This window comes from Stylophora pistillata, chromosome 14, assembly GCF_964205215.1.
Source record: "Stylophora pistillata chromosome 14, jaStyPist1.2, whole genome shotgun sequence".
In the NCBI taxonomy this organism is placed as follows: domain Eukaryota; kingdom Metazoa; phylum Cnidaria; class Anthozoa; order Scleractinia; family Pocilloporidae; genus Stylophora; species Stylophora pistillata.
The window spans coordinates 6,184,984-6,212,276 of NC_142532.1; the positions used below are offsets into that span (position 1 = coordinate 6,184,984).

General features: G+C 39.0%; 1 protein-coding gene, 1 long non-coding RNA gene and 2 other non-coding genes across 4 annotated transcripts; 2 read left to right on the top strand and 2 right to left on the bottom strand.

Moving 5' to 3' along the window:
- Positions 1–1,482: 1,482 nt before the first annotated feature.
- Positions 1,483–15,569, top strand: LOC111332710 (molybdenum cofactor biosynthesis protein 1). The gene is made up of 12 exons (XM_088744279.1): positions 1,483–1,667; positions 3,014–3,146; positions 3,526–3,693; positions 6,539–6,703; positions 7,314–7,375; positions 8,143–8,214; positions 8,452–8,491; positions 9,106–9,218; positions 10,235–10,345; positions 10,875–10,995; positions 11,388–11,454; positions 12,380–15,569. Exons 1-11 carry the CDS (start codon positions 1,521–1,523, stop codon positions 11,441–11,443), a joined length of 1,188 nt encoding a protein of 395 aa, XP_088600405.1. The 5' UTR covers positions 1,483–1,520; the 3' UTR covers positions 11,444–11,454; positions 12,380–15,569.
- A 1,790-nt stretch (positions 15,570–17,359) lies between these two features.
- On the bottom strand, positions 17,360–17,431 carry Trnah-gug (transfer RNA histidin (anticodon GUG)). The gene has a single exon. It is a non-coding gene; the product is annotated as a tRNA-His (tRNA).
- Positions 17,432–18,820: 1,389 nt separating this feature from the next.
- On the top strand, positions 18,821–18,892 carry Trnah-gug (transfer RNA histidin (anticodon GUG)). Its single transcript has one exon. It is a non-coding gene; the product is annotated as a tRNA-His (tRNA).
- A 1,631-nt stretch (positions 18,893–20,523) lies between these two features.
- On the bottom strand, positions 20,524–27,054 carry LOC148716262 (uncharacterized). Its single transcript, XR_015995064.1, has 3 exons — positions 26,874–27,054; positions 24,605–25,160; positions 20,524–20,799 (listed from the first exon to the last, which is right to left on the bottom strand). It is a non-coding gene; the product is annotated as an uncharacterized LOC148716262 (long non-coding RNA).
- Between the last annotated feature and the right edge of the window lie 239 nt (positions 27,055–27,293).

Here is a 27,293-nt window from a genome sequence, read left to right on the forward strand (position 1 = left end):
CGACAACATCTTTTTATATAATTTATTTGAAGTTGATAATGTGGCAAGTGGTTGCCAAATCTCCAAGCCAGTGACTCATGTTAAAAACACTCAACTCCAGGTCAAATTGGAATTTGGAATGTTGGTTTTTGCAGGGTAAAGAACACCAGAGGACCTGGAGAAAACCCCTCAGAGCAAGGATGAGAACCAACAACAAACTCTACCCACATGTGACGCCAAGTCCGGGAATCAAATTCGGGCCACAGTAGTGGGAGGTGAGCACTCTCACCACCGCACCATCCCTACATATGCTATACACTTCATACACCAATGGTAAAAAATTTGGAAGACAGCAATGTATGGAGCAGGCTAACTTGGTGCTTAGCATTGGTTGTAGCAATCCAAGAATCATATCAGACAAAAGCAAGAGAAAGTCAACAGCTTGAGCTTGGGATAAACATTTGCTAAAATATCCACTGAAATTCCCTGAGGCAGACACACTCTGCAACTTCTGGAAAATTTCAAAACCTGATAAGCTCATTGCTGCAGTGAGTGGTGTTGACTAAGAATTTCCTGATGGGTGACATGCTTCAATCACATTCCAACAGAACTTATAAATTCAGTGAATGTGAACCCAACATGCATGATACATATACCCAGAACTCAATCTACTTGACTACTGTAACAACCTTGTTACTTCATGCTTGCTTTCTTGATATAGCAAGCGTGTAAATAAAAATTTACGATGAAATATATGGCAAATAGGGGTCATCCTCGGTGTAAAAACCTGATGGAGTTTTCGTTGTTTCATGAGGTATTGTTTTGCTGTATGCTATTGTTTATAATGTTTTGTTGTCTTTGTTTTACGTCACTCGTGAGCTTCACAGGTTTTTACACTGAGGATGAGCAGCAAATAGAGAAGAGAGTTACATTACAATCCAGATCTTGCAAATAAAGAGTCTGTTGAAAGCCAATTAAGGCTAGAAAACTTAAGTACACTCGCAAACTTTCCTCTCTCCCAGAACCTTATTTTCATCATCACTGACATTACAAGACGTCCCAGTCACTTGAACGAATAGTTAAAGACTTCTGAAGTAAAGTCGCGGATCACGAAGTTAAATTACACTCAAAGTCGAATATCAAAACTTTGTTAGCTAGGGAGGAAAGATCAGCTCTTCTCAATGAACGAATCAACGACGAACTACAAAAGAAATGGCTTGGATCTGGAAAGATTACGCTATAGAAGCTTATCGAATCCATGATCCTCGTTTGCATGTTTTCCTGTCACTAGCTATTCAAACTAAACTTTTCTCGTTAAAATCATGGGATATACAAACCTTTGCAGCCCTTGGAACCCTATTCTTGGTTACACCTGCTCTGATGATGCCATGATCCTTATTATACTTGAAATCGAGCACAAAAATCCACAAAATGTATGCCTTTTACTTTAGACGTGTTTCAAACTACAAGTCGTCCGACATATTGAAAATATTTTAGTACCCAGTACCCTAAACGCTATAGTGTCTTGGAGGATTTCGAAGATGGCGGCTGCAAATGTAATCAAGTATTCCATTCGCTGTTTTTGCCCTCTAATCGCCGGAAACACAAGGGTCAAATTCTGTAGAATTGCAAGTTTGCTCTTTAGACGACAGCACACAAAACCCATGGAAGATGACAATGTTCAGAATGTATGATCAGCTCAATTTCTCATAGATTAATTTTTTTACAAAGCTCAGAAATATGATCTGCACAGGGATTGTGTAACCCCGGCGCACGTTGAATTCATGTGTTCTTTGAACTGATTTGCCGGCCCGTTTACAGGGATATTGTGGGAATCTGAGCGAGAAAAAATTTACTGCAACAATTTCAGAAATCTGTATCGTATCTAGCCTTGTGGAATGGATATGCGTTGAAAATCTTAAATTCCCAGCATCGGCGTGCATAGCAGATTGAGGGGTCCTTGTTTATGGTTGACAATCGATTCACATCTCGATTAGCAAGAGCTCCATTAGAAATTTTGTTTCAAACGGAATTGTCTGTCTGAAGAATTATCCTCTTAAAGTAAAAACCCGGACAAGAATTAGAGGCAAGAAAAAGACTTCTACCTTCTTTCGCCAGTGTCACGCAATTGCAAGTGCTACAACAAGTTACCAAGTTTCCTTGTTATGCACTATTTTCAAAATTTATAACATCAAAAGTGTATACAAAAGGAAAAAAAAATTCCATCAATTAAAGAGAAAAAAAATATATTACAATACGCAGCCAAGATAAAATTTGCTCAGTGACCAAAGTAGCATAGGCTTTCGTGTTGGTCACTGACACGTACAAATAATTGACACGACATATCAGTCAATTACAATTGAGATCAAAGAAAAAAAATATATTTATATCTCCATATATCAGTTAAGTAAATCTACAAACATTAAGTAGAATCTGTTGCAAACTTTCGAGGATGTGGGTCTGAAACTGATCAATTAATTTGCTTCATAAACTTCAACAAGTTTGAGATCCGTTTTGCATTGTTTTGAGTTTGCATCATACCTCTTACCAAGCTTTGCAGATATACTAAGCTCAGCATGATGAATCAAGCAGTCAAGTTGATTCTCTTTTAGCTGTTTATTTGTTTGAAGTGGATATTTGATACAACTGTATTTATGAATCTGACAAATGCCAACAAAAACCAACATTATGTTACCCAGAAGGATCACCTTCTCTTACCCCTCTCCCCCCTCCCTCCCCTCCCTCCCTCTTATAAGCCAATCACTCTGTATCAACTACAGTATGTGATATTTCATTGGCGTATTAATGTGCTATTAAGAATACACCTGTTTATAATGTTCAATGTGGAAAAGTACATATGCTGTTAGCTATGAAGTAAGGCTATATAAGGTCAAGAGAAGAAGAAATTTAGTCAGGGCTAAAGATTCCCTTCTATTTCTATTATAGATGGGTTGTTAATAAATAAGTAGTTGCTAAGAAGAACCAACATATGTACAACTTTAATACCAGTCATTGTTAAATTATCAATTTTCAGATAAAGTCCTCAAGACAAAGAAAATATTTTAAAGACCAAGAGATTAGACCTCTTTCAGACTTTTTGACTGACAAGTTTGGACGACATCACACTTATCTTAGAATTTCATTGACAGAACGATGCAATCTAAGATGTAAGTACCTGTGTATAACTTTATACTTTCATTATTTATTAAGATTTCAATGAAAACTACAAGACTTGTAACCCATGCCATTCATTGAACTTTAAATTTTATAAAATCTTTGTCATAAATTAATTAATGAGTACAACTTCCCATTGAGACAACCCTTTAACTCCCAGAAGTGATTAACATGTAACTTCTCCCTATAATATCCATACATTATCCAGCAAACAGGTAGTAAGAATACTCAGACCTATCAGGTAGTAGTTGTTATCTTGATTTAACATCAAATTCTCATAACAGTGTTATAAGGAAATGTGTAGCAACTACAGGGGAGACTTGATCATCAGATCTTAATTGGGAGTGAAAGGGATAATTGTCCAACTTTCAGGTCAATACTGTATGCCAGAGGAAGGTGTCGAACTCTCTCCAAACTCAGAACTTTTAACAACAGAAGAAATTGTATCTTTGGCAAAATTGTTTGTTGGAGAAGGAATCAACAAAATCAGACTTACTGGTGGCGAACCTTTGGTGCGCAAGGATATTGTTGAACTTTGTGGTAAGATTTGTTGATCCTTTATATCTTCCTTAAGGGACTTCTCCTGATATATTGCATGACTCGGGCAGTCAGAGGGCCAATAACTAAAATCAACCAATCAAAATGCTCTATTGCCGGTCCAATATTCTCTAAGTATTGGACCGGGCACTGTCCCGAATGGTCCCGAATGATACCACACTTGTGTCCCTTTAAACTTCAGTCGTATAACAAATCTCTTATTAACCAAGCTTGCTCGGGACCATACTGGAAAAATATCAGCCCTCGGTCTTTTTTGTTCAGACCTCACTGCACTCGGTCCGTACTGTCAAGACCTTGGGCCAATATTCTCCCAGTACGGCCCTCGCGCTTGGTTAATAAGATATATATATTGTCAGTGAAATATGACACATCTCACTGTTACTTTCAGGCTATGAAAAAAATGACCTTCATTGGGTGTCAAAGTCACTTTATTACCAACAGGTTAATCTAATAATTAACAGATGAGTATGGCATAAAGGGGTCTAGGGTTAGACTTGCAGTTTGTTTATGGAAGAACAAAAAGATTACCAATTGGAGGTCATCATACTGTAAATATTTTATTCATCACTTGTCTGTTATATAATTACTCACGTTCTGTTACTCATTGATTGAAGATGGCATAAGCATGCCGAAACATGTCTCTCAAAAAAGTTGTCTATTTCTTACAATATTATCATTTGTGATGATAATGTAGGAGCTAGTAATGCTAAGCTGAAAGCTCAATGCTTAGAAAAGAATATAATTGAATATTAGGCATTTGTTTAGCTTTGAATTTATATTTGTTGATGGAATGTGATATACATGAGTAGTGTATTGAGAACACAGTAAAAGTACTTGTACTAGTGTTAGTGATATTACTGTAAGATTACTGAGTGATGTGAAAGTACTGTTACTAAGTAAGACTATTCTACCAGCTTATAAGATACTTGATCAACGAATAAAGATAGAATAGTAGTAAGCAATTGAGAAGTGTGTGTCTCCACTAAATGAATACACAACAACATGTATTACAACTTTCAGGTCTTGGAAAAATATTTTCAATGGCTGTACAGTGTACAAATGATTTAAAAGCAAGTTGTTCAGATTTTTTTATTTGTTCATGGGACAACAGCAAGCCATTAAATAACCATGATGGAACTGATAGGGTCATTGTTAGTAATTACATATTAACTTTTGATTTAACCTTATTGCTGAAAATGCAAAATAATAACACAAGGTAAAGTTAAATCAGATTCTGTTTATGAGTCAAGTGGCCCCAGAGGTCGGTGCTTAACTCCAGTTTCAGTACCATGAAGCAACCAGGAGTATTTCTACTCCCCCCTGGATGGAATGCTAGCCCATCACTGGGTTACCCCCAAGTATTAAATTTGCTAGTACCCATTTAAACACCTGGGTGAAGAAAGGTACTGTGAGAGTAAAGTGTCAAACAACAACAAACATATGAAACATATGTATGAACTGCGGTTATGAGACGTATATGTGAACGATCCTACGCAGTAAAGCACTATTTGAGCAATAGTGAAAATCAGACCTGAAAAAAATTTCAGGCCTGTACGGGATTCGAACCACTGACCTCTGCGATACTAGTGCAGCGCTCTACCAATTGAGCTAACAAGCCAACTGGGAGCAGGCCATCAAATTAATTCGACATAAACCCGTAGATGATAAATCAAACAACAACAAACATATGAAACATATGTATGAACTGCGGTTATGAGACGTATATGTGAACGATCCTTCGCAGTAAAGCACTATTTGAGCAATAGTGAAAATCAGACCTGAAAAAAATTTCAGGCCTGTACGGGATTCGAACCACTGACCTCTGTGATACTAGTGCAGCGCTCTACCAATTGAGCTAACAAGCCAACTCGGAGCAGGCCATCAAATTAATTCGACATAAACCCGTAGATGATAAATCAAACAACAACAAACATATGAAACATATGTATGAACTGCGGTTATGAGACTGCGGTTATATGTATGAACTGCGGTTATCCCGTACAGGCCTGAAATTTTTTTCAGGTCTGATTTTCACTATTGCTCAAATAGTGCTTTACTGCGAAGGATCGTTCACATATAAGAGTAAAGTGTCTTGCCTAAGAACACAACACAATGTCCCTGGCCAGGGCTCAAACACAGACCACTCAATCCGGAGTCGAGCGCACTAACTATGAGGCTACTGCACCTCCCTAAAAACATAATAGCATTCAAACAGAAAAAATGTTAAATGCTCACAAGACAGATGGCACTAGCTCTAATTTTGTTGATGTTTATATTTTTTAATTTAATTTTATTGGAGTTATTAAAGTTTAATTAGAGCAGTCATGCCAGCCAAGTGGTTCATTAGAAAGCTGGATTCAAGATGAACTGTAGAGGCCACAAATACCCTCCACAATGCCTCTCAACTGGAATATTTTGCTACTTAGAAGTCTTCAGGTTATCATTAGCTTTGCAAAAAGCTAATAGGTACTTTTATTACACGACTTGGGCAGTCAGAGGGTTAATAACTAAAATCAACCAATCAAAATGCTCAATTGCCGGTCAACATTCTCTAAGTGTTGGACCGGGCACTGTCCCGAATGGTCCCGAATGATACCGCACTTGTGTCCCTTTCAACTTCAGTCGTATAATAAATCTCTTATTAACCAAGCTTGCACGGGACCGTACTGGAAGAATATCGGCCCTCGGTCTTTTTTGTACGGACCTCGCTGCACTTGGTCCGTACTGTCAAGACCTCATGCCGATATTCTCCCAGTACAGCCCTTGCACTTGGTTGATAAGATATATTTATTAAGATGTAATTTTGAATCTTTTTATTAATGAACAGAGGAACTTGGTAGAATAGAAGGACTTGAAACTTTAGCAATGACAACAAATGGAATTACCCTGGCAAGAAAGCTACCACAGCTAAAAAGAGTTGGACTAAACTTACTAAACATCAGCCTTGATACCTTAGTACCGCAGAAATTTGAGTTTGTTACAAGAAGAAAAGGTATGTTACCAATCAACAATTTCAGTTAACCTTTTAGCAGTGACTACCTTTTAATTTTTCCTTACCATATCACCTCTAAATCAAACATTAAGGTCAGGAGAATAAAGGAAATGATCACTGACCAAAGCAGCTCTTGATTGCTACACAAATTCTCCTTGTCAGCACCTTAGGAAATGTATAGAGAACAGTATGGAGAATATGTATACTGATATAAAGATGTAAAGGGTTGTCTAAATGATCTTCATTTATTCATGATAAATGTAATGTTGTATGTCTAGAAAGTACAACCAGCTCTTCTCATCACTTAGCAGTTAACATAGCCAGTGCAATCAAGTTGCAATTAATTTACAAGACAGCTGTACAGTACTGAATTCTGTTATTTGTAGATTTTATTTGAAGACATTTTTTCTAAAATTTTGTGAGGACTTTCCATTTGACAGGACGGAAAATGCGTAAACTGTAAGTACCTCCCATTGTCCCATCGAAGGACCATCCATCAAATGGTTTCCCAATAATTTCTAAAATTTTTGTAATGCTAGCACAGGGGGCTGGTGTAGAGGTGATAAATCTGACAACTAAGTCCAAATATTTTCCCTCAAATGTTTCCTAGGCTGGCATAAGGTCATGGAATCCATTGACTGTGCTTTAGAACTTGGCTACAACCCAGTTAAGGTACTGTATAATAATATTTATTTTTCAAACATTAATTGGCAAAAGTGACCAAATAATTTGAAGGGACTGACATTTTAACACTTAACTGAAAAATTGAATTGGCCGCAGCTTGGGGCCTCGTCTTTCACCCGCTGCAAATGATCAGACAACAACGTGGTGCTCAAGGCTAATGTGATTGGATGAGTACAACAAGCTCAAGTTAAATTGAGAATTCAAGCATATACAGCTGTAAGATATCTGATTTAACCTTTTCACTTCCAAGATCTGATTGTTTATTTTCCCCTTTAGCTGCCACACATTTCCTTATGAATACGTTACAATAATAATAGTCCATTTTACAGTTGTGTGTTTGGTTGCCAAGCCTTTGAACGGGAGTGAGGCTGGGGGTGACCTTGTTATGATACAAACCTTGCTGCCTTTCAAATGTAAATCACTTTGTTATCAGTTTGCTAACTAGATACAGGTCTCTATCACAAGAAGGTGACCTTCAGCCTCACTCTGAATCAAAGGCTTGGCAACTAAGTACACAACCTTACTGTAAAATGGCCTATTTGGTGTTAGATTGAGACGAGAACCACTACATGAAAGGTTTAAGTATCCTCATCACCTGTTCGCTGGACAATGTACGAATATTATAGGGAGAAGTTTCATGCTAATAACTGCAGGGAGTTAAAGGGTTAAGGATTATAGCTTATTATAATAATTAATTAATAATTAATTGAAATAATTAATTCATTAATAATTATTTTGTGTGATATTTCCACAAGGTGAATTGTGTGGTTATGAGAGGATTAAATGAAGATGAAGTCTGTAACTTTGTGGAAATGACACAGAATAAGGTAGAGTTCAAAATATATTATTATGAATAATAATTTATGTATGAAAGTGTGTATATATGGATTATTAATTTTTAGGGTATCCAGTTGGGGAGCTTGTAAGAACATTCAAGGTTAACTGTGTAGTGTGATTTGATGTTGTAAATGAAAACAAATTAAAACTGTTAAAAAATACAAATTAGGTTTAGACAAGTGTTCTATTTTTTACTCATATGTGATATTTTGTTTTCATCATACCAGGCTATAGATGTGAGGTTCATAGAATACATGCCATTTGATGGTAAGTTTAAAGATACCATGTTTATTATTAATAAATAATAATCAATACAGAGAATGAGACAAGAATGAGACACTGGTATTCAGTCAGTACTGATAGTAATTATATATTACACGACTCAGGCAGTCAGAGGGCCAATAGCTAAAATCAACCAATCAAAATTCTCTATTGCTGGTCAATATTCTCTCAGTATTTGTAACGTGTTTGCTAAGACAGACAGTGAAACACCAGAGACTCTAAACACAACATTTAATCTTGTAAGCCGAGTACACATCAAGCGAAGCGGACGAATACATCTGGGAACTCAGATGTAAGGTAAACTGTATAAATTAACTCAACATACATAAATTAACATCATTACAGTATTGGACCGGGCACTGTCCCGAATGGTCCCGAATGATACCGCACTTGTGTCCCTTTGAACTTCAGTCGTATGATAAATCTCTTATTAACAGCTTGCTTGGGAACGTACTGGAAGAATATCAGCCCTCGGTCTTTTTTGTACGGACCTCGCTCTGCTCGGTCTGCACTATCAAGACCTCGGGCCAATATTCTCCCAGTACGGCCCTCGCGCTTGGTTAATGAGACATATATATATTGTGGCTGCTTTCTCTCAGGTAACAAATGGAACTTCAAGAAATTTGTTCCATACAGCGAGATGTTAGAGAGCATATCTAAGACGTGGCCAAATGTTGAGAAGGTTTCAGACCATCCTAATGATACCTCAAAGGTATGAAAAGTACTGCAACAGTTATCTATGGGTGGTGGTACTCTCATTTTAATTTTTAAAAGCTTTTAACTAGAATTTTTTTTCGCATATTGACTAGCAAGTTGCTTTTAGTTTGTTAAGTAGTTAGTCAGTACTAACCGCCTCCCAGTTAGCTCAATGGCTAGAGCGCTGGACTGTTGTGCGGGAGGTTGAGGGTTCGAGCCCTGGCCGGACCAACACTCAGGGTTTTAAATTAATTGAGAAGAATTTGCTACCTTTCTGTAACATCAAGAAATGGTTAGATATTCTAGTCTTCTCGGATAGGGACGAATAAATGGAGGTCCCGTCTCTTACAGGGTTGGGGTAGGAGACGTTAATTTCCCACACATGAGATTACTGTGTGATGGATGTCCTCCCCTGGGGTGGGATGGGTGGGAGGGTGGACTAGCGCGAATGGTTCCTATGTTCCTTTCTAGTCCTTTCCCACTGCAAAACTTAATGCAGTGAAAATGGACTAAACTAAATTAAATTAAAATTAGTACATTTACTAGTTTGGTTGCTTAGTGAGTCAGTCAGTCTGTGAAACAGTCAATGACTGTCAGTCTGTCAGACAGTCAATGTTTGGGTATTCAGCAAAGGGCTAATGCTTGAAAGGTCAGCTAGGGAAACTGATCTTTACTGTGACCAATTTAGTTTTAATCATCAACTCAATTGATAAAACCAAATTATTCAGTCAATACTTAAGTCAGTCAATCAAACAGTTGATCAGCCTGTCAGTCAGCAAAAAGCTGGTCCTCAGCTAGTTAGCCCTTTGTTTAGTCAATGGTCAGTCAGTAAATTTGTCTGTTCAGATGGTGTGTTTGTCAATTAGATGCATTTAGTACACACTCAGTCAACTGTTGGTTAGTCAATCAAAGAGTTAGTCTTCAATTAATTTTTGAAATCTGTGTTCTATCAGGCAGTGCAATCCTGCAATACTTTTCAATGTAACCTGCTGTTAAAATGATTCTTTTCCACATGTTTATGTTGTTGTTCAGGCATACAAGGTTCCAGGTTTTTCTGGTCAGTTTGGGTTTATCACCTCTATGAGTGAGCATTTTTGTGGAAGCTGCAACAGACTGAGGATCACAGCAGATGGGAATTTAAAGGTACATGTACTGACTACTTAGTGGATATTGAATGAAACGATTATTTATCTTTTCTTGAGCAGGGTTTGAATGATAGCCTATGGTACTGGAAGGACCCCTCCCTAAGTCTATTTTTAGTTTAAGAGTTATCTGGTCTATCTAGTCCAGTAAACCTTTCCTAAGGTTTGGAAATTGATTCGAAATTTTCATTTAGCTTTCCAATGATTACATGAAATGCTTGTCGCAGACCACATTAAAAATTTGTTTAGGTGTCCTTGGAGTCTTGTAATAACCAGCCAGGTGCTCTTGCATCCATCACAGAGGTTAAGCCCTGTTGGCAGGATCACTACTCAGATGGGGAACCTGTGATGTTGCATTTTTTTACTTGTCCCAATTTTAAAATTTCATTCCTTTACTTTGAAGATTCAGATTAAATTTATTTGTATGTTCCACATAAAACCATTATTGAAGTAACTATGGACAACAACTTATACATCATATGTTATTGCCTCTGGGCATCTTGTTTACATTTATTATTTGTATTCTTAAGGTGTGTTTGTTTGGTAACTCTGAAGTATCTTTGCGAGACTCTCTGCGAGCAGGAACCAGTGAAGAGGAACTTTTAGAAATCATCGGTGCCGCAGTTGGGAGGAAGAAGAAACAGCATGCAGGTACACATAAATTATATCTACAAGAAGCACTCATGAATTGTACAAACATCTTAAGATGATGCACCTAACCCTTCAAATCCCAGAAGTGATCAACCTGTAACTTCTCCCTATAAAATCCATACATTATCCAGCAAACAGGTAATGAGAATACTCAAACTGTCTAGCAGCTAGAGGAGAGAATTAACAACCAGATTGCAAAGTCCATCATCAAAGTCAAGAAAAATTAGTGAAAAAAAAAAGTGCTCCCTGTGGTGCACTACGTAACATCAATTTTCTTTTCAATGGTTTTTTTTTTACTCAAGGGAAGGACTTCACCAAAAAGGAGGGACTGCTTGTAGTCTAACCATTTGCACATTATAATTGGCTGTATATTAATTTCACTCCTCTCACAGGAATGTTTAACATTGCTAAACAAAAGAATCGCCCAATGATTCTCATTGGCGGGTGACAAACAAACAGGTAACATTTCTTTTTTATTCAGTGAATCAATTTGTCAGTCAGCAGACTGTTACGAAAAATAATGTTGCATGACCTTCTGGAAGCTCTGCGAAAGGTCATGGCTTGTTTGTTTTAGTAAATTATGTAATCGTTTCTAAAATTGGTATAATTTGTAATGTTGCTATAATTAGATCCTTCTTAGAAAGTTCTAGAATTTTATCACGCAAGTATATAAGTAGGATAGGTTAAGCGAAGTTTTAACTAAGTTTTCACAAGTGAAGAGAGTTAGTTGTGATCAGTCGTGATCAGTCAAGTGGGATGAGGCAGTGTTTTTTGAATTTGGCGGAGGCCATGAGTATTTTCAAGTTAATTGGAGTTGGTGGAGGCCATGAGTATTTCTCAAGATTATTGAAGTTGGCAGAAGCTGTGTGTATTTTCAAGTCGATCAAAGTTGGCGGAGGCCGGGTAAGTTTACTGAGTTACATACTAGTGTATAGTTTATCAAGTGGAAACTACGTTCATTTTGGAATAAATCTTCTTGTTGCTGTTCCGACAACCCTGCGTTCTGTTTAGACTGCAAATCACCTACCACTCAACCATCAAACTCATAACACAGAAAGTGGCAGATATATGCCCCCCCCTTCCCCTTATTTTGGGTAAAAAAAAATTGTAGAAGGAAGAAAAGTCAGGAGGGATATACACACAAAAAATGGAGCCCCCCTCCTTAGCTCAATGTCTTGATCTGCCACTGATACTTAGTGAGTTATTATTCAGTTAGTTAGTGAATTAGTTATTCAAGAAAATATGAGCTAGCAAGTCACTCAGTTGGTCAGAATCAAAATCAAAAATGAAACTAAGTGGAATAATTTCTTAGACTTTTAGTTGTACAGTATACATTTCAGTCCTAGTGTCTTCAAAACTTAATGTTCCATAATCTTTCCTACAGGAACCACACATCCATTTTCAGTTGTACAAGAAGTGCACAGTATGACAGATTGAATAAGCCAGCTTTTACAGGTTATACTATTCCAAAGTAGAGCAGCTTTCAATGGAGTATAATCAGTGATTGTAATAGTTTTGCTCTGCATTGCTCTGTAATTGGTCTTAACCCTGTAACTCCCAGAAGTGATTAACATGTCACTTCTCCCTATAATATCCTTACATTATCCAGCCAACAGGTAATGAGAATACTCAAACTAATCAGGTAGAAGTTGATATCTTGATTTATTATATGGCTGTGTCTCACAAGGACTGGGAACTACTGAATTTGCGAATTTGATTGGCTGAATATTGAAAGTGGTCTAGATTTTCCCATCTAGAAAAAAAAAGGTACAAAGAATATAAAAGAATTGGCATATAAGACACAGCCATAATATTATAATTAACAATTATTCCACGAGCGCGTGTTGGATATGAGATGATAGATAGCCAACGAGGCGCATAGCGCCAAGTTGGCTATAATCATCTCATATCCAACAAGCGCGAGTGGAATAATTGTTTTATTAAAAATGTTAAATTAAATTATTAAATTTTATTAAATTTTAAGCTCCCTTTTAATTTTAAGCTGACATGTACGCTTGCCATATTTGTAGATTATGGTATATTGGCTGATATACCATAATGGCTAAGCCAATAAAAAGTCTTGAATTACATTATCCAATGATCTAGTTTTTAATAATAAACATTATTAAATGTAGGTAGGTTGGTCTGTATGGGAGAATCTTGACCTCGGTCACTGGTACAGACCTCACTACGTTCGGTCTGTACTGGAAACCTCAGTTAAGATTCTCCCATACAGACCTCCCATTCGGTTAATAAGAACTAAGTGCAGTCGAACCTCAATTATCTGGACCTCGATTATCCGGACTATTCGATTATCCAGACTTTTTTCTCTGGTCCCAATTTTTTCATAAATATTAATTAGTTGTGATCTTGAAAACTCAAAGTCGCAAAAAGCACAATAATCCTTTCAAAAGACTGTTCAAACAGTGTACTATCCTGTGCGCTTTTCAAAATTCCCAAGTGTGACGAGAGAAAGAAATGTTCCGATGCCTTATTTGCAAATACATACAGGCTGTATAGATATCACAATTAAAATGATGTTTTTTTTGCTGTATACCTTTTGTTTACATTTCTATCTCATTAATATTCATATTTTCAATTATCCGGACCCTCGATTATCCAGATATTTACCGAGGTCCCAACGAGTCTGGATAATTGAGGTTCGACTGTAACACTAAATTCTCCTTACTAATTTACAAGGAAATGTGCAGCAGCTAGAGGGGAGAATTAAGATCTTGAGAGTTAACATGTTAAAAATCTTATACCACCTTCTCAACCAATCAGATGCAGAACCAAAGCAATTCCAGACTCATTCAGTATAGTTTTTCCAGGCCTCGAGTAGTTTAGAGGTTTATTCTTTGAGTTTTAATTCACTCACTGTGACATTTTCACATCCTTTGCTCGGCCTCTCTGATTACATTTGGTTTTGGTTCAGTGAAACTTAGTTGAAATGAGTTCCAACTACTGTAAACACCAACAGTTAAGCTGCACCAGGAGATAATCTGCTCCCTGAGTTTGGCAATGCTTAATGTGTACACTGGACACTGGTGTATTTTTTTATGAAGTTTATTTTAGTTTGCCATAAATACTTATACCTTTTCAATGACCAGCATTGTGATTTATGCAAATTTGCGGCACGTTGTCCAGATATTCTTGCACAGAAGCAGCACCCCTAATTTGTTAGAAAACTTTTGGGCGTGGCCTATCTGCTGCTGTTTACAGTGAGTTACATTAGTTTGCTATCATCATAACAAATTAAATAGTATCACAAGAATATTTGACAAATCATTTGTTTGAGAAATAATTAGGTATGAAAATGTATTTTAGGTAAACAACAATTCAAAATAGTCCATGCATACTTTTATTTATCGTTTTTGTATAAAATATAGATGTACATATCTGTGGAAGAAAATTATCAGGGTGTAACTGTATTTTCATTTGAAAATATCGCACTTGACTGTACATTACAGATATTGATTAGCGCTTTCAATGTGAAGCGTTAATGTAGCTTTGAATGTTACAGATGTATGGTGACCCGTTTATTTTCGTACTAGTTGCCAGAGGAAGCAGGTCAAACTAAAAAACAAATACTGATTTTTTTAAATATAGAATAACATTTGAGAGTTCAACGAAATGTAACTTACAATTCGTAGGGCATTCCATACATCTTAAAGATCTTTACGTCATCTCTGGCTGACCGTTATTTTTAATATTGGATTCGTCGCGTCTTTAAATAAAAGGGGGTGTTGGTCCCCAGACTCCCTGGGACAACCCTCTGGCGCCAAAACTATTAAACACTAAGTGCAAATCAGATATCGTCTAATATTATACTTTGAAAATTATGAAACTGAGTGTGATTAGCCCTAGTATTCGTAGGTGTATACAGACAGAGGAATTAAGCAAGCACAGTAATTGACAAGTGTAAAACACGCGAGTAGTGAGCTGTGGTTCTTCAATGATATTGTTAATAATCAAATAATCATTGTCTATTTTGAATTTTTTTTTCTGTTTACAAGCATTATAATGTGCACTCACGAATTTAAGATATTGTATGACAATTAAATGGTGGATGCAGTCGCTGGGGCCTTTTGGTTAATGCTCTGGGCTCTGGATAGAGAGGTCTGGGTTCTAGAGGTGGCTGTGTGATGCCATGAGAGCAATCCAGATTTATGTCAGTCAAAAGAAAAGTATTTTAAATGTTTCAACACATTTACCCTAGTTAATTTAATAGTTAGTAGTCATAATTTACTCAAAGAATTTTTACAAGAGATTATTTTTCTTACTATCTCTTGCAAACTTGTTAGAAAGGCATAGATTTGTATGTTATACATCATGATGTTATTATTATTACAGTCATCATCATCATCATCATTATTATTACTGTTATTATTATTACTATTATTATTGTTATTGAATCTTTTTTTTAATAACAATGTCGGGGTGTTTACCCAAAGTGTGTCATGGTGACAAACTACTGATGAAAATCATGAGAAAAAGTATAATTTACAGGAAACATAAGGTAATAATTTGTTTGTGAACAATGAAAACCTCAAGAAATAAAGTTTGGAAAAACAGCAGGAAAGGGATTTTTGTGATACAGCGTGCATTCAAAGCGAGTATACTTTCTAGCAAGTGAGCGCGCGCCAATTTTTATTTTCCCTCACCCTCACCTGTTGCGAGAAGGCGCGGTGGTCTCATGGTTAGTGTTTCTCCTAGCCGCTTCATGCTACGGAAACCGGAGTTAAGCGCCGGCCCGATGGGCCACATGGCTCGTAAGTACGCTTTGCCTTTTACCTCACCTGTTGCGCGTGACTCACCCTCCACGTTCACTTACGCTCGCCTTGTAAGCGAAAAAAAATTACACCCTGTAGTAGCCGTCATATTGGGTTGGAAAGGTCGAGGAGAGCATTAGGGGAGTAAGGAAATGAGAAAAACTGGTAGAGGTGGGGGGGAGGGCTGCAGGAGGGGGATTTAGTAGTTTCCATTCCCCTCCCCTTCAAATTTAAAAGTAAACCCAGTCGCATGCGTTTTCTCGCGCGTCAAGCGTGTCACGCGTTTTAACTCTGAGTGATTCCTTATGACCTCTTCACTTCTTAATGAAAGTTGTAAATCCCTTGGATTAGATTAACGACAGTCGAAATGCGCTCTTACAACTGATACAGACCACATTTTCGGCCTGTGATCCCTTCAGTTTCTTGAGCGGATCCAGGTTAATAAAAGATCAACTAACAGAAAAATCGTAAAATTGATAAGTAACATTCCAAGACTAACAAACCAGAGGAACGAAAAGACAGTCGGCCGTAGCTGAGAAGGTGGGGTAATAGTCTGGGGTACAGGTGAAACCTCCTTCGTGAGATAGTTTTTGCTTATGTCAAACATACAAATATCGCATACTTCAGGTTTGGGAAAACGCGCGAATCTCTAAGTATCTACACTGAAAATACTGGGCTACGAGCAGTCCCTCTTTTTCGGCGCAGTCCGTCGCGCGAGTAAAAAATATCAGTGATGAAAACAAAACAAAAAAAAGAGATTAGAGATTTAGCGCCGCGTTTACGTGAAACGGCAAACGTCAGTTTTCCCTTTCATGTTTAACGTAAATTAGCTAGAACCTTACTGCCTCAGCTTCGCGTAAGTTCACGTCATGGTGGAGTTGAAGGCGCCCTTGTATGACTTACAAGGAAAAGTTCTGGTGCCATTTTTTCCGGCAATTAACTTCTACTCTGAGTGAGGAAAAGTGTAGAAAATCTCACGTACACGGCAAACGCGAAACAGGTTACTTTCATTTACAAACGGCAAAGCGCAACCGGCAAACGTGAGAAGGTGGCGGGAAAAACGTGGTCTCGTGGTCACTCTTGCCGTTCACGTTTCACGTAAACGTGCTACTAAATATATCTTATTAGACGTTTTGTTGTGTAGCATCGCTGAGTATTTTTACGAGTTGAGCCGTATTTATGAATCGTGAATAATATTGACTTTTGGGAGGTTGTGGAGGACCGCTGAGTGTTCCACTCGGAGTACCCGAAGTCAACGCATGCGCTCTGGCGAGCACCTCTCATCCACATTTTCAATCCTTGGTTAGGAATTGGAAAAAAAATCTGTTTGAAGAAGCTACATTGTAAGTAACTTTTATTTTCCTTGCTAAGGATTTCCTTTAAATGGAATAGAACTTTGAAATAAGAAACCTCGCAGTAGTGAAGACGGACATAAACAGGTACGTAATAAACGAAAAGGATTGAGGAAGATTAAGAATCGTGAGGAAAAACTAATTGCAGATGGCAAAGTTTAAAATTTACAAATTTTGGGGAAAAAGGAAATTAACATTGAGTGAAATATAGGATAGAACAAAGATAGTCAGAAAAAAAAGTGCCGCGACCAGGATTCGAACCTGGGTTATTGCGGCCACAACGCAATGTACTAACCACTATACGATCACGGCTACCATTACAGCTTACGGAAATCATCAGGCAGAATTAAAACAAAACAAAACAAACAACAGCAACGAAGACAACAGAGATACACAAACAACAACATTAAGGAAACAGGAAAGGATAAATCAAAGGGGAACGATGAAGGTACAAACGAAAACGTCTAAGAAAGATTTTAAATATAAATACCACAAGACCAAAAACGGAAAAGGAAGACTATCTCTTAAGCATAGGGCAGCTATAGCTTGGAATTCTCTTCCAGATCGCATTGAGGACGTTCATTCTATTCCGAGTTTTCTGAAAGAATTGAACAAAAATAAGGACATTTTGATGAAAATATCATGTACCAAAGAGTCATCCACGATTATAAATAACGATGATAATTTTTTCTATTAAGCATGCATCATAGTTTAAGTGATAACAACTTTAATATTTGTATTTTCAGATACGGTTTATAGTAATAGCTTTGATGTTTATACACCTTGCATCCTTGTATTTTTATATTTATAGATTTCCTGTCCAAATTGTGATTATAATGTTAATTTAGCGTGCAGGTCCACATCAGGACTTATTGTCTTGCCTATTTTAGTAATCTGCTTTAACAAATAAACTTGTTGTTGTTGTTGTTGACTAATTAGTTTGCACATGGCGAGATTGGGTGTTACATCTGATTGGAATATCGCTTGGTCGAGATAATGGCGCGAAATTTCAGAGCAATCGCTGTCTAGCTTTTTTTTCTTTGTTTGATTCATCTAATAAACTTGAATCTATATTTGCCAGCCATTCCGACTCTTCGTCGTCAGATCCAATTCTTCGCTTGCGCGATGCGAGAAAAGTAGTTAGTTCCAACAAACTGAATCGTCCAAGGTAAACATCAAGTCAGCCATGTGCCTATAAAGCAGTTGAAGTTGCATAGTTTCGAAAGAAACGAAACCACACTGAACTCTGGTTAGCACTTGATACTTTCAGAAATAGCCTTGTTTTTTTTATCTGATTTAAAAAAATAGATCTCGCATGGATTAGACGAGAGCAATCGCCCTTTATCTCTCTAACTGTCGAAAGAAAGCTGAACCTACATTTATTTTGCTTTATTTAACTCTACCACTGTTCTGAAAAATTCTCGTCGTTATCTCGACCAAGCGGTATTCCGATCAGAAGTAACACCCAATCTCGCCATGCGCAAACTAATAAGTCATGCACTCACGTTTTCATTTGTACCTTCATCGTCCCCCACTGATTTATCCTTTGCTGTTTCCTTAATTTTGTTGTTTATATGTCATGTTGTTCTTCTTCTTTGTTGTCTTCTTTGTTGTTCTTTGTTTTGTTTTGTTTTGTTAACTCTATTAGACCTCTTACGGTCCTTAAATTCTGCCTGATGATATCCGTAAGCTGTAATGGCAGCCGTGATCGTATAGTGGTTAGTACATTGCGTTGTGGCCGCAATAACCCAGGTTCGAATCCTGGTCACGGCACTTTTTTTTCTGACTTTTTTGTTTTATCCTATGTTTCACTCAATGTTAATTTCCTTTTTTTCCCAGTATTTGGAAAATTTTAAACTTTGCCGTCTGCAACTAGTTTTTCCTCGCGATTCTTAATCTTCCTCAATCCTTTTCGTTTATTACCTACCTGTTTATGTCTGTCTTCACAACTTATTATTTCAAAGTTTTATTCCATGTAAAGGAAATTCTTAGCTAGGAAAATAAAAGTTACCTACAATGTGGCTTCTTCAAACACATTCTTTTTTTCAAATTCCTAACCAAGGATTGAAAATGTGAACGAGAGGCGCGCGCCAGCGCATGAGCTGACTTCGGGTAACCTCTAAGTGGAATACTCAGCGGTCCCCAACTACTTCTTAAAAGTTAATACTATATACGATTCTGTTCTTTCTTGAAATAATTCCTTGCCTTTCTTCGTTATTAATGGAAAACAAGAGATTTGAAGCAAGGAGGCAATGAAAATAATTATGAGTTGAATCCGTCAAGCTAGAGAGGCACGTGGGAGATACGTGTAAGTAAGTGTGCACGTAACAGAACAGTTCACACGCACGCTCAATGTCCTCGGAAGAGCGCGCTCGCTACATTGCTGCAAGGAAAGACAGACAGACAGACATCTATATTTATACAGGACAGACAGACATCTATATTTATACAGGATAGCCCCTTCAGTGTAGTAAACACTGGTATCAACGGGGGTCCTGTTACCCACCCATCCCACCCCAGGGGAGGACATCCATCACACAGTAATCTCGTGCGTGGGAAATTAACGTCTCCTGCCCCTAACCCTGCAGGAGACGGGACCTCCATTTATTCGTCCCTATCCGAGAAGACTAGGATATCTAACCATTTCTTGATGTTAAAGAAAGGAAGCATATTCTTCTCAGTTAATTTTAAGACCCTGAGTGTTGGTCCGGCCGGTATTGAACTCTCGACCTCCCGCACAGAAGTCCGGCGCTCTCCCAATTGAGCTAACCAGGCGGCGGTTATTTTAAGTTTTATTTTTATTTTAAAGCTTATTTTAAGTGCGTTCCCTCTGGCCTCGTGAATGTATTCTTCTGCGGAAAGGGGCGTAATAAACTCCTCTTTCAAAAATTATTCCTCCAGCGAACTATTAAAGTGGCAAAGTCAAATGGGAAATATTTAGAAAGTGTCACGGTTTGTGTGTCATCTTCGAGGATGTCTGGTGTCTTTAACCGACCTTTCTATAATACAGATTTTTTTGCACCGGTGTTTGAAAAGGAAGTTTATGTCCAAGAATGTAGATATCAGGGATTTGTTAGAGAAGGCGGACAAGGCACTCTACAAAAAAAGATCGAATGACCCCGAATGCCCGATTTTCAAGTTTTTACCAAAGGAAAAGAACATGAGGTACAATCTTAGAACTACGTCAGTCTCTGTTCCTAGAATCCACACTGAAAGGTTTAAGAACGTTTTTAGTAATAGGATAATTTTTAAATATGATATGTAATAGTTTCCCTTGTGAGTTTATGTTGTAACTTAGGATATGTGATTTTATCTTAAGAAATAAAGATTATGTTATGTTATGTTTAAATGTCAGGCGGATTCGACAAAGAGGACTGTTCTCTTTTCGTAGAGAAAGACCAAGAGATGGGGCAAGGAGAGGGATTCCCTTAAAAACGCATTCTGCTTTATTCAATTGACTTTCCAGGTAGACTAGATGGTTTGTTAACGCTAAGCACAAGCCTAAAGAACTCGAAGACAGACATATCAAACACATCATTTTGTTTTTTCGCTAGCCTACGTGACAGCTGTGTTTCCGGTTGTCTCTTCTCTTCGCCAGGAATGAATCTGTCACGGAGGCAGTTGTTTCACAATCTCAATTTGCGACTAATACGGCGTACCATTGCCTGCTTATCTTGAAACTGAAAAAAAAGTGAATGGATCTGATCGGTCGATAGTCTCAAATTTGTCATATAAAACTACAATAAATGTTAGTTGTAGTTTCTGACAGCATAGCGGTGATTTCAAATAGACCGCAATTTAGGTCTCGCGATCTCAATTCATGACCAACTCGGTGCGCCATTGGATGTTCTAGAAAGGTGAGGCTGTCTCGATAAATGTGTTCATCTGGTAGATGGGAAGTCTCAAACTGGGCAGCTTTAGTCACGCAAGAAAACTTTGAAGAATACCGAATGTTCTTATTACATGTGCGTGGGAAAAAAGACACGGTCAAGTACTCGCTAAGTAGGCGGGGAAGAACTTAGAACGTCAAAGTCTCAAAGGAAAGGATTCACAGTTATGCGCACGAGCGAGAAATGACGCGGCCTCGTTTCTATATTAGGTAATTTGGTTATATCAACTAAGTTAAAATTGTAATTTCGAGCGTTAGCCTTTCGTCAGAGCGAATGACGAAGGGCTAACGCGCGAACCAACCAACCAGGTGTCCTAGATGCAACTACTCGAGATGAATTTGACGCAATTCTTCTTTTATTAAAACAGCCTTGGGCGGAAAGGGAAGGCGGGGGAGACGGTAATTCTAGGTGCCACGACTGGATGATGGAAAGGGCCTCCATGATGAAGAATTGCACGACTGCAGACGAGCGAACAAAGGCGGGCCTTGGTTCTCCGCCAAATAAATTTTATACAAATGACAGCGAAAACACGAATGCCAGACTTCGACATAAAACACAGGGCAAGGAAATGGAGGAAACAGTATTCGCCAAAGCAGTCAAATAAATGATTTAGGACGACTAAGAGGCAGAGGTCATATTAGCCCTATTTGGGCTTATGTGCGGTGTAAAACGCACCAGTGACGTCACAGTTTAAAACGCACCAGTGACGTCAGAGACCATAACCTCAGACAATGATTAAAAACTCAAGGTAGGGGTCTCGGGGTCTCTGAGGTCTCGGGGTCGCTGGGGTCTCGGGGTCTCAAGGGTCTCTGGGTCTTCTGGGGTATCTGGGTCTTCTGGGGTCTCTGGGTCTTTGGGTCTTCTGGGGTCTTCTGCGGTCTTTGGGTCTTCTGGGGTCTCTGGGTCTTGTGGGGTCTCTGGTTCTCTGGGGTCTCTGGTTCTCTGGGGTTTCTTGGTCTTTGGGACTCTGGCGCTTATAGTATGATGGTTTGCCGAGTGACCCCTATTTTTCAAATGTTATTTGCCCTTAAAGCGTCCGCGGTTACAATACCAACTACACCAGGCCTGGTTGTAGATCATTTGCCTTCCGAAAATGTGCACAGTCTATTGGCTGCTGTAGGCTGTAGATGTGGAAGGGGGAATGCAAAGAATAAGCAAAAAAGAGCATTTTGTCGTGTCTACAAAGATGGATGCAAGTGCTTTCAAGCTATCAAAGGCTGTACAAGTACGTGTGGTTGTTTTAACTGTGGGAACCTCCGTGGAAAACGATCTGTAACACAGACAGAAATCCGTCTGAACCTGTTCCCAGAAAACGTAGGAAGCACTTTCCGAAGGAAGTGCTGACAGGGTCAGAGCAAGAGTTTATGGAAAGCAGAGGTATAGAAGTGATCCCACCACCGTGGTCAACCTTTGAAAAGTTGCTTTTCGAGGAATGCGCATTTAATCTAACCGCCATGGATGCTATAGGCCTCGATCTACAAGGAAAAATGTACAACCGCGCTATCAAAGACTATTATAGCAATATAGCCTCCATTCCGTGTACAAATTCCGCCCAACTTGACATTATTCCCAGAGAGCGTAGCTCCAAAGAGATTCAGAGAATGTTATCTTAGACGCAGAAAGAAGACAGGGTCTTTACAGTCATCTTTAAAAGCCAAATAAAGTTAGACTTTGAGGGGTGAGAGCTCTATAACAGTACTCTCGAAGCCGAACAATAATAAAGCAAAATTTTTCAACGGCAATTAAATCAATTGAGACCATTCAATTAATCGGTGCATTTTTTTAAATTAAGCTGTTTCAGTTTTGAACAATTAATTAATTTCATTTGTCGTATTTGACGTTAGAGGTTTTATTGTTCATGGTAAACGTAGTTCGTTTGCATGATCATTGTGAAAGATATCGTGGTCAGTGATTCTTAATTAATTACCAAATATAGTTAGACTATGAGGGGTGAGAGTTCTATAACAGCACCCTCGAAGCCGAACAAGAATCACGAATGTTGTATTTCTTACACGTTTGACGGTTGTGTAAGATGCGTAACCTGAAATCTGACCTGTAACACTGCCTGTAAATGCATGTTGTCAATGACACTTCAATGATCTTCCACAAAGTTTTCAATTAGAGACACAAACGCCAAGAAGAATGTTAGTATTTGTCCGTTTACAGATTCCACGACATAAAGTTACTGTTGTAGCGCAACTTTCATTTCGGGTACAAGCTTATTAGTATTTTCAATAATTGTTAAATTGAAATAAAGTTGTCGTTGTTATTGAAAATCCACTCCGAAGTTTTTTCTTTTTTTTTAATTTACTGAGTCTCACGTAGTTTACGCTTTAAGTGCAAATAATATTTGAAAAATAGGGGTCACTCGGCAAACCTTCATACTATAAGCGCCAGAGTTACAAAGACCCAGAGACTCCAGAGACCCAGAGACCCCAGAGAAACAGAGACCCAGAGACCCCACAAGACCCAGAGACCCTAGAGAACCAGAGACCCAAGGACCCCACAAGACCCAGAGACCCCAGAGAACCAGAGACCCCAGAGAAACAGAGACCCAGAGACCCCGCAAGACCCAGAGACCCCAGAGAACCAGAGACCCCAGAGAAAAAAGAGACCCAGAGACCCCGCAAGACCCATATACCCCTGAGAACCAGAGACCCAAGGACCCCACAAGACCCAGAGACCCCAGAGAACCAGAGACCCCAGAGACCCAGAGACCTCACAAGACCCAGAGAGCCCAGGGAACCAGAGACCCAAGGACCCCATAAGACCCAGAGACCCCAGAGAACCCAGAGACCCCAGAGACCCAGAGACCTCACAAGACCCAGAGAGCCCAGAGAACCAGAGACCCAAAGACCCCACAAGACCCAGAGACCCCAGAGGCACCAGAAGACCCAGAGACCCCTGAGACCCCGAGACCTCAGAGACCCCGAAACCCCTACCTTGAGTTTTAAATCAATATCTGAGGTTATGGTCTCTGACGCCACTAGTGCGTTTTAAACTATGACGTCACTGGTGCGTTTTATACCGACAATAAGCCCCTATTTGGAGCTTCTGAGAGATACGAACTCCGAGAGCAGTTTAAAAGATTTCATTTGTATGCGGATGAGTGGTGGGCTATGAACGAACGCCAAAGAAAGGATTACGTCCAGAAGATATATAACCCATCCATTGACGATATCTACGCTGGAAATTCCCATCATGCGAACCTCTTGTCAACAAAAACGCAACTATTGTCGGGAGAAGACAAATCCTTACAATTATCGCTTCCACATAATTGCATAACAGGAAGTCTAGATCTACACATCGCTGAATAGATCTGGACGAAAGTTGGTAGAATACTTTCCCAGTCAAACACCATCTTCCTTGCACCCTCGAGGAACTCCAAAAATAACGACAGTCTCCGTTATGTCTGAAACATGGAGCATTCTACACTTTGTTCAAATGGACACAAACTCTAAAGCGACTTAAGGGCAGAAGATCAAGGGTGGATTCTCGTCGGTGGGGACTATTAACATCGACACGAGAGCATCTGGACGAAAGCAAGGTCCATAGAGGCAAAGAAAAACAAGAGAAAGTGTTGACTTCGTCCTACCTATGCCCTCCTCGTTTCTAGACATGGAAACAACATTTGCGACTTCAAGTTCCACTTCAAGTGCTACTTTAGGTGTAACTTCAAGTGCGACTGTACCCATTTCGCAAACAGCTATCCAGCAGTCGTTTGATTGAACACCATTCCCTCTATTCTGGCTCAATCCAACCAAGCAGCCCTCGGAACGCTTCATTCTGGTCACGGAAGCCGCAAACACAATCGCAGTTAAATGATGTTCCTTCCCACTCATCGACCAATCAATTCCTGTACCATGGCACAGATCTACAGCCATCAGGCTTACCCTCTCACCAGCGAGGTGTCTCACGTGGCCATGGCAATGGGAGGAGCTGGCCAAAATTACCCTTTCAGGTACCCAGGGCCGTTACAACAGTCATTTACAACATCCATGTTTAGCGAAAGGCTGTCGCCGGCGATATCTTCAACGCAGCAGCATTCGTTTAGCGGTGTGCGTCCACTCCAACCATCCGTTCCCCTAGGTTTTCCTTTACCGCCGAAACCCATCATCCCTGAATCTTCTAATCCTTTCTTTTTGATGAAGCTAAAAGGAAACATTTCAAAATGTTACGGATGTGAAGGAAACTTTCAAAAAGACTCTCAATCTGTTGATAGCACGGCAGTCATTGGACGTTTAGAGGTGGATTGGTATCCAAATCTGTGCTAAGATGGTACCAAATGTTGGAAGTTAGGAAGAGCACAAAGAAGATACTACCATATTAACATAGCATGGCTGTGCACACGTCGTCCCTGGTTCCATACAGGCCACTTGCAAGGTCTGTTGAGGAGGATGGAGGGGGGCCTGTCTCATGCCAACGGAAGAGCTTATCGCTTTCGTTAAGCAGTGCTTTCCCGGAATCGTAATTGAGTAAATGCCAGGCTGACTTAGGCATTGCCATATTTTCTTTGTACCGTTTTGATGCATAATCGAGTTCGATTCAAGGAACGCTAATCATGTAAACCCGTAATTTGACGAATGATTTGCTACTTATTATTTAGTTTAACGGCCGTTAAAAATAGATAAGTTAATAATAAAAAAATAAACAAAAAAAATAAAGAAATAGATAAAATAAATGAAGCCGGGGGTTCGATTGTTCCTCGAGGATCTCCAGGTAACTTCGGAAACCCTCGGATAATTTTCGATGTATCATCGGAGTATATATTCGGAGCTCGTACACTCTTTGGCAAAATCTTGAAAAAAGAAAAATGGAGACTTGGAAAAACAAGCCTTCAAAAATTCAGGACTCTCCGGGTAACTTCGGATAATCTTCGATTAATCTTCGGTGTATATTCGTAGCTCGTACACTATTCGGAAAATCATTTTTAATAGAAAAACAGATGTTGAAAAATTCCGGCGGAATTCCGGACTCCTAGTTTTCCAGCTTATCGTGCGACCAACTACTCAGTTTGACGCGAGTTTTGCTTTCCGGTTGCGGTTTTAAATTTTCTGGGTTTTTTTTGGACGTCATGGATGAAAACTTTGCCCAAGTGCGACCTATGCCTAAGCGGCAAAGTCAAATGGGAAAAAATTGGACCGTATCACGGTTTGTATGTCATACTCGAGGATGTCTGGTGTCTTTAAATGTCACGCGGATTCGACAAAGAGGACTGTTCTCTTTTCATAAAGAAAGACCAAGAAACGGGGCAAGAAGAGGGATAACCTTATAGGCGCTTTCTGCTTTATTCACTTAACTATCTAGGTAGACTAGATGGTTTGTGAACGCTGAGCAGCAACCAATAAACTCGAAGACTTACATCTTAAAGGCATCATTTGTTTCCCTTGCCGACGTGACAGCTGTATTTCATTTCCGGTTGTCGCTTCTCTTCGCAGGGAATAGATCTGTCGCGGAGGCAGTTGTTTTGCAATCTCAGTTTGGGACTAATACGGCGTAGCATTGGCTACTTATCTTGAAACTGGTCGATAGTCATAAATTTGTCCTCAAAAATCAAAGTCACATTTAAAAATAAAATACACGATAAATTGTAGTTAATGACAGCACTTTTGGTCTCGCAATCTCAATTCGTGACCAGCTCGGCGTGCCATTAGATATTCTAGAGAGATTGGCTGTCTCGACAGATTTGTTGGTGGATAGGAAGTCTCAAGTTTTTCTCAAACTGACTGGGCAGCTTTAGTCACGTAAGAAAACACCGAATGTTTTTATAACGTGTGCGTGGAAAAAAAAACATGTTTGTCAAGTATTCAAAGAAGTTATTAAATATAAAGAGAGAAGTACCAGCGTAGATCTGTTTTCGTTACCTCACAAATTAGCCAAGCACATCCACTCGTTTGGTTCTTTCAAATCGAGTGGATGTCATCGGTCGAAGATTCCTAATGTATAGGATGTATTTGGCTCACACTCCACAGATGATTAGCCTGTTCCTCCTCGCTGATTATATCACAATAAACATGGCTTGCATGTTTCTCTCTGTGCGAGTGGCCCGCGCTTCTGTTGACCACAGGGACCTCAACAGAGAAGAATGAGCGCCTCTCGCTCCAAGGCGCTCATTCTTCTCTGTTCAAACGAGTGGATGTGATTGGTTAATTTTCGGAAGGCGCCTATTCTTCTCTGTTCAAACGAATGGATGTGATTGGTTAATGGGTGAGCTAGCAAAAACAAATCGACAGCGGTTCGTTCCCTTACCTTAAAGACTTTAAATCGACCAATAAGTCGAGAGA

What these genes read in the sequence shown, in the direction of transcription:
- LOC111332710 (XM_088744279.1), top strand. Translation starts at nt 1,521, where the DNA reads ATGGCGGCTGCAAATGTAATCAAGTATTCCATTCGCTGTTTTTGCCCT. An exon ending in GGATATTGTTGAACTTTGTG is followed by an intron (nt 3,694 to 6,538) that starts GTAAGATTTGTT and finishes ATTAATGAACAG; the next exon opens with AGGAACTTGGTAGAATAGAA. An exon ending in AGAATACATGCCATTTGATG is followed by an intron (nt 8,492 to 9,105) that starts GTAAGTTTAAAG and finishes GCTTTCTCTCAG; the next exon opens with GTAACAAATGGAACTTCAAG.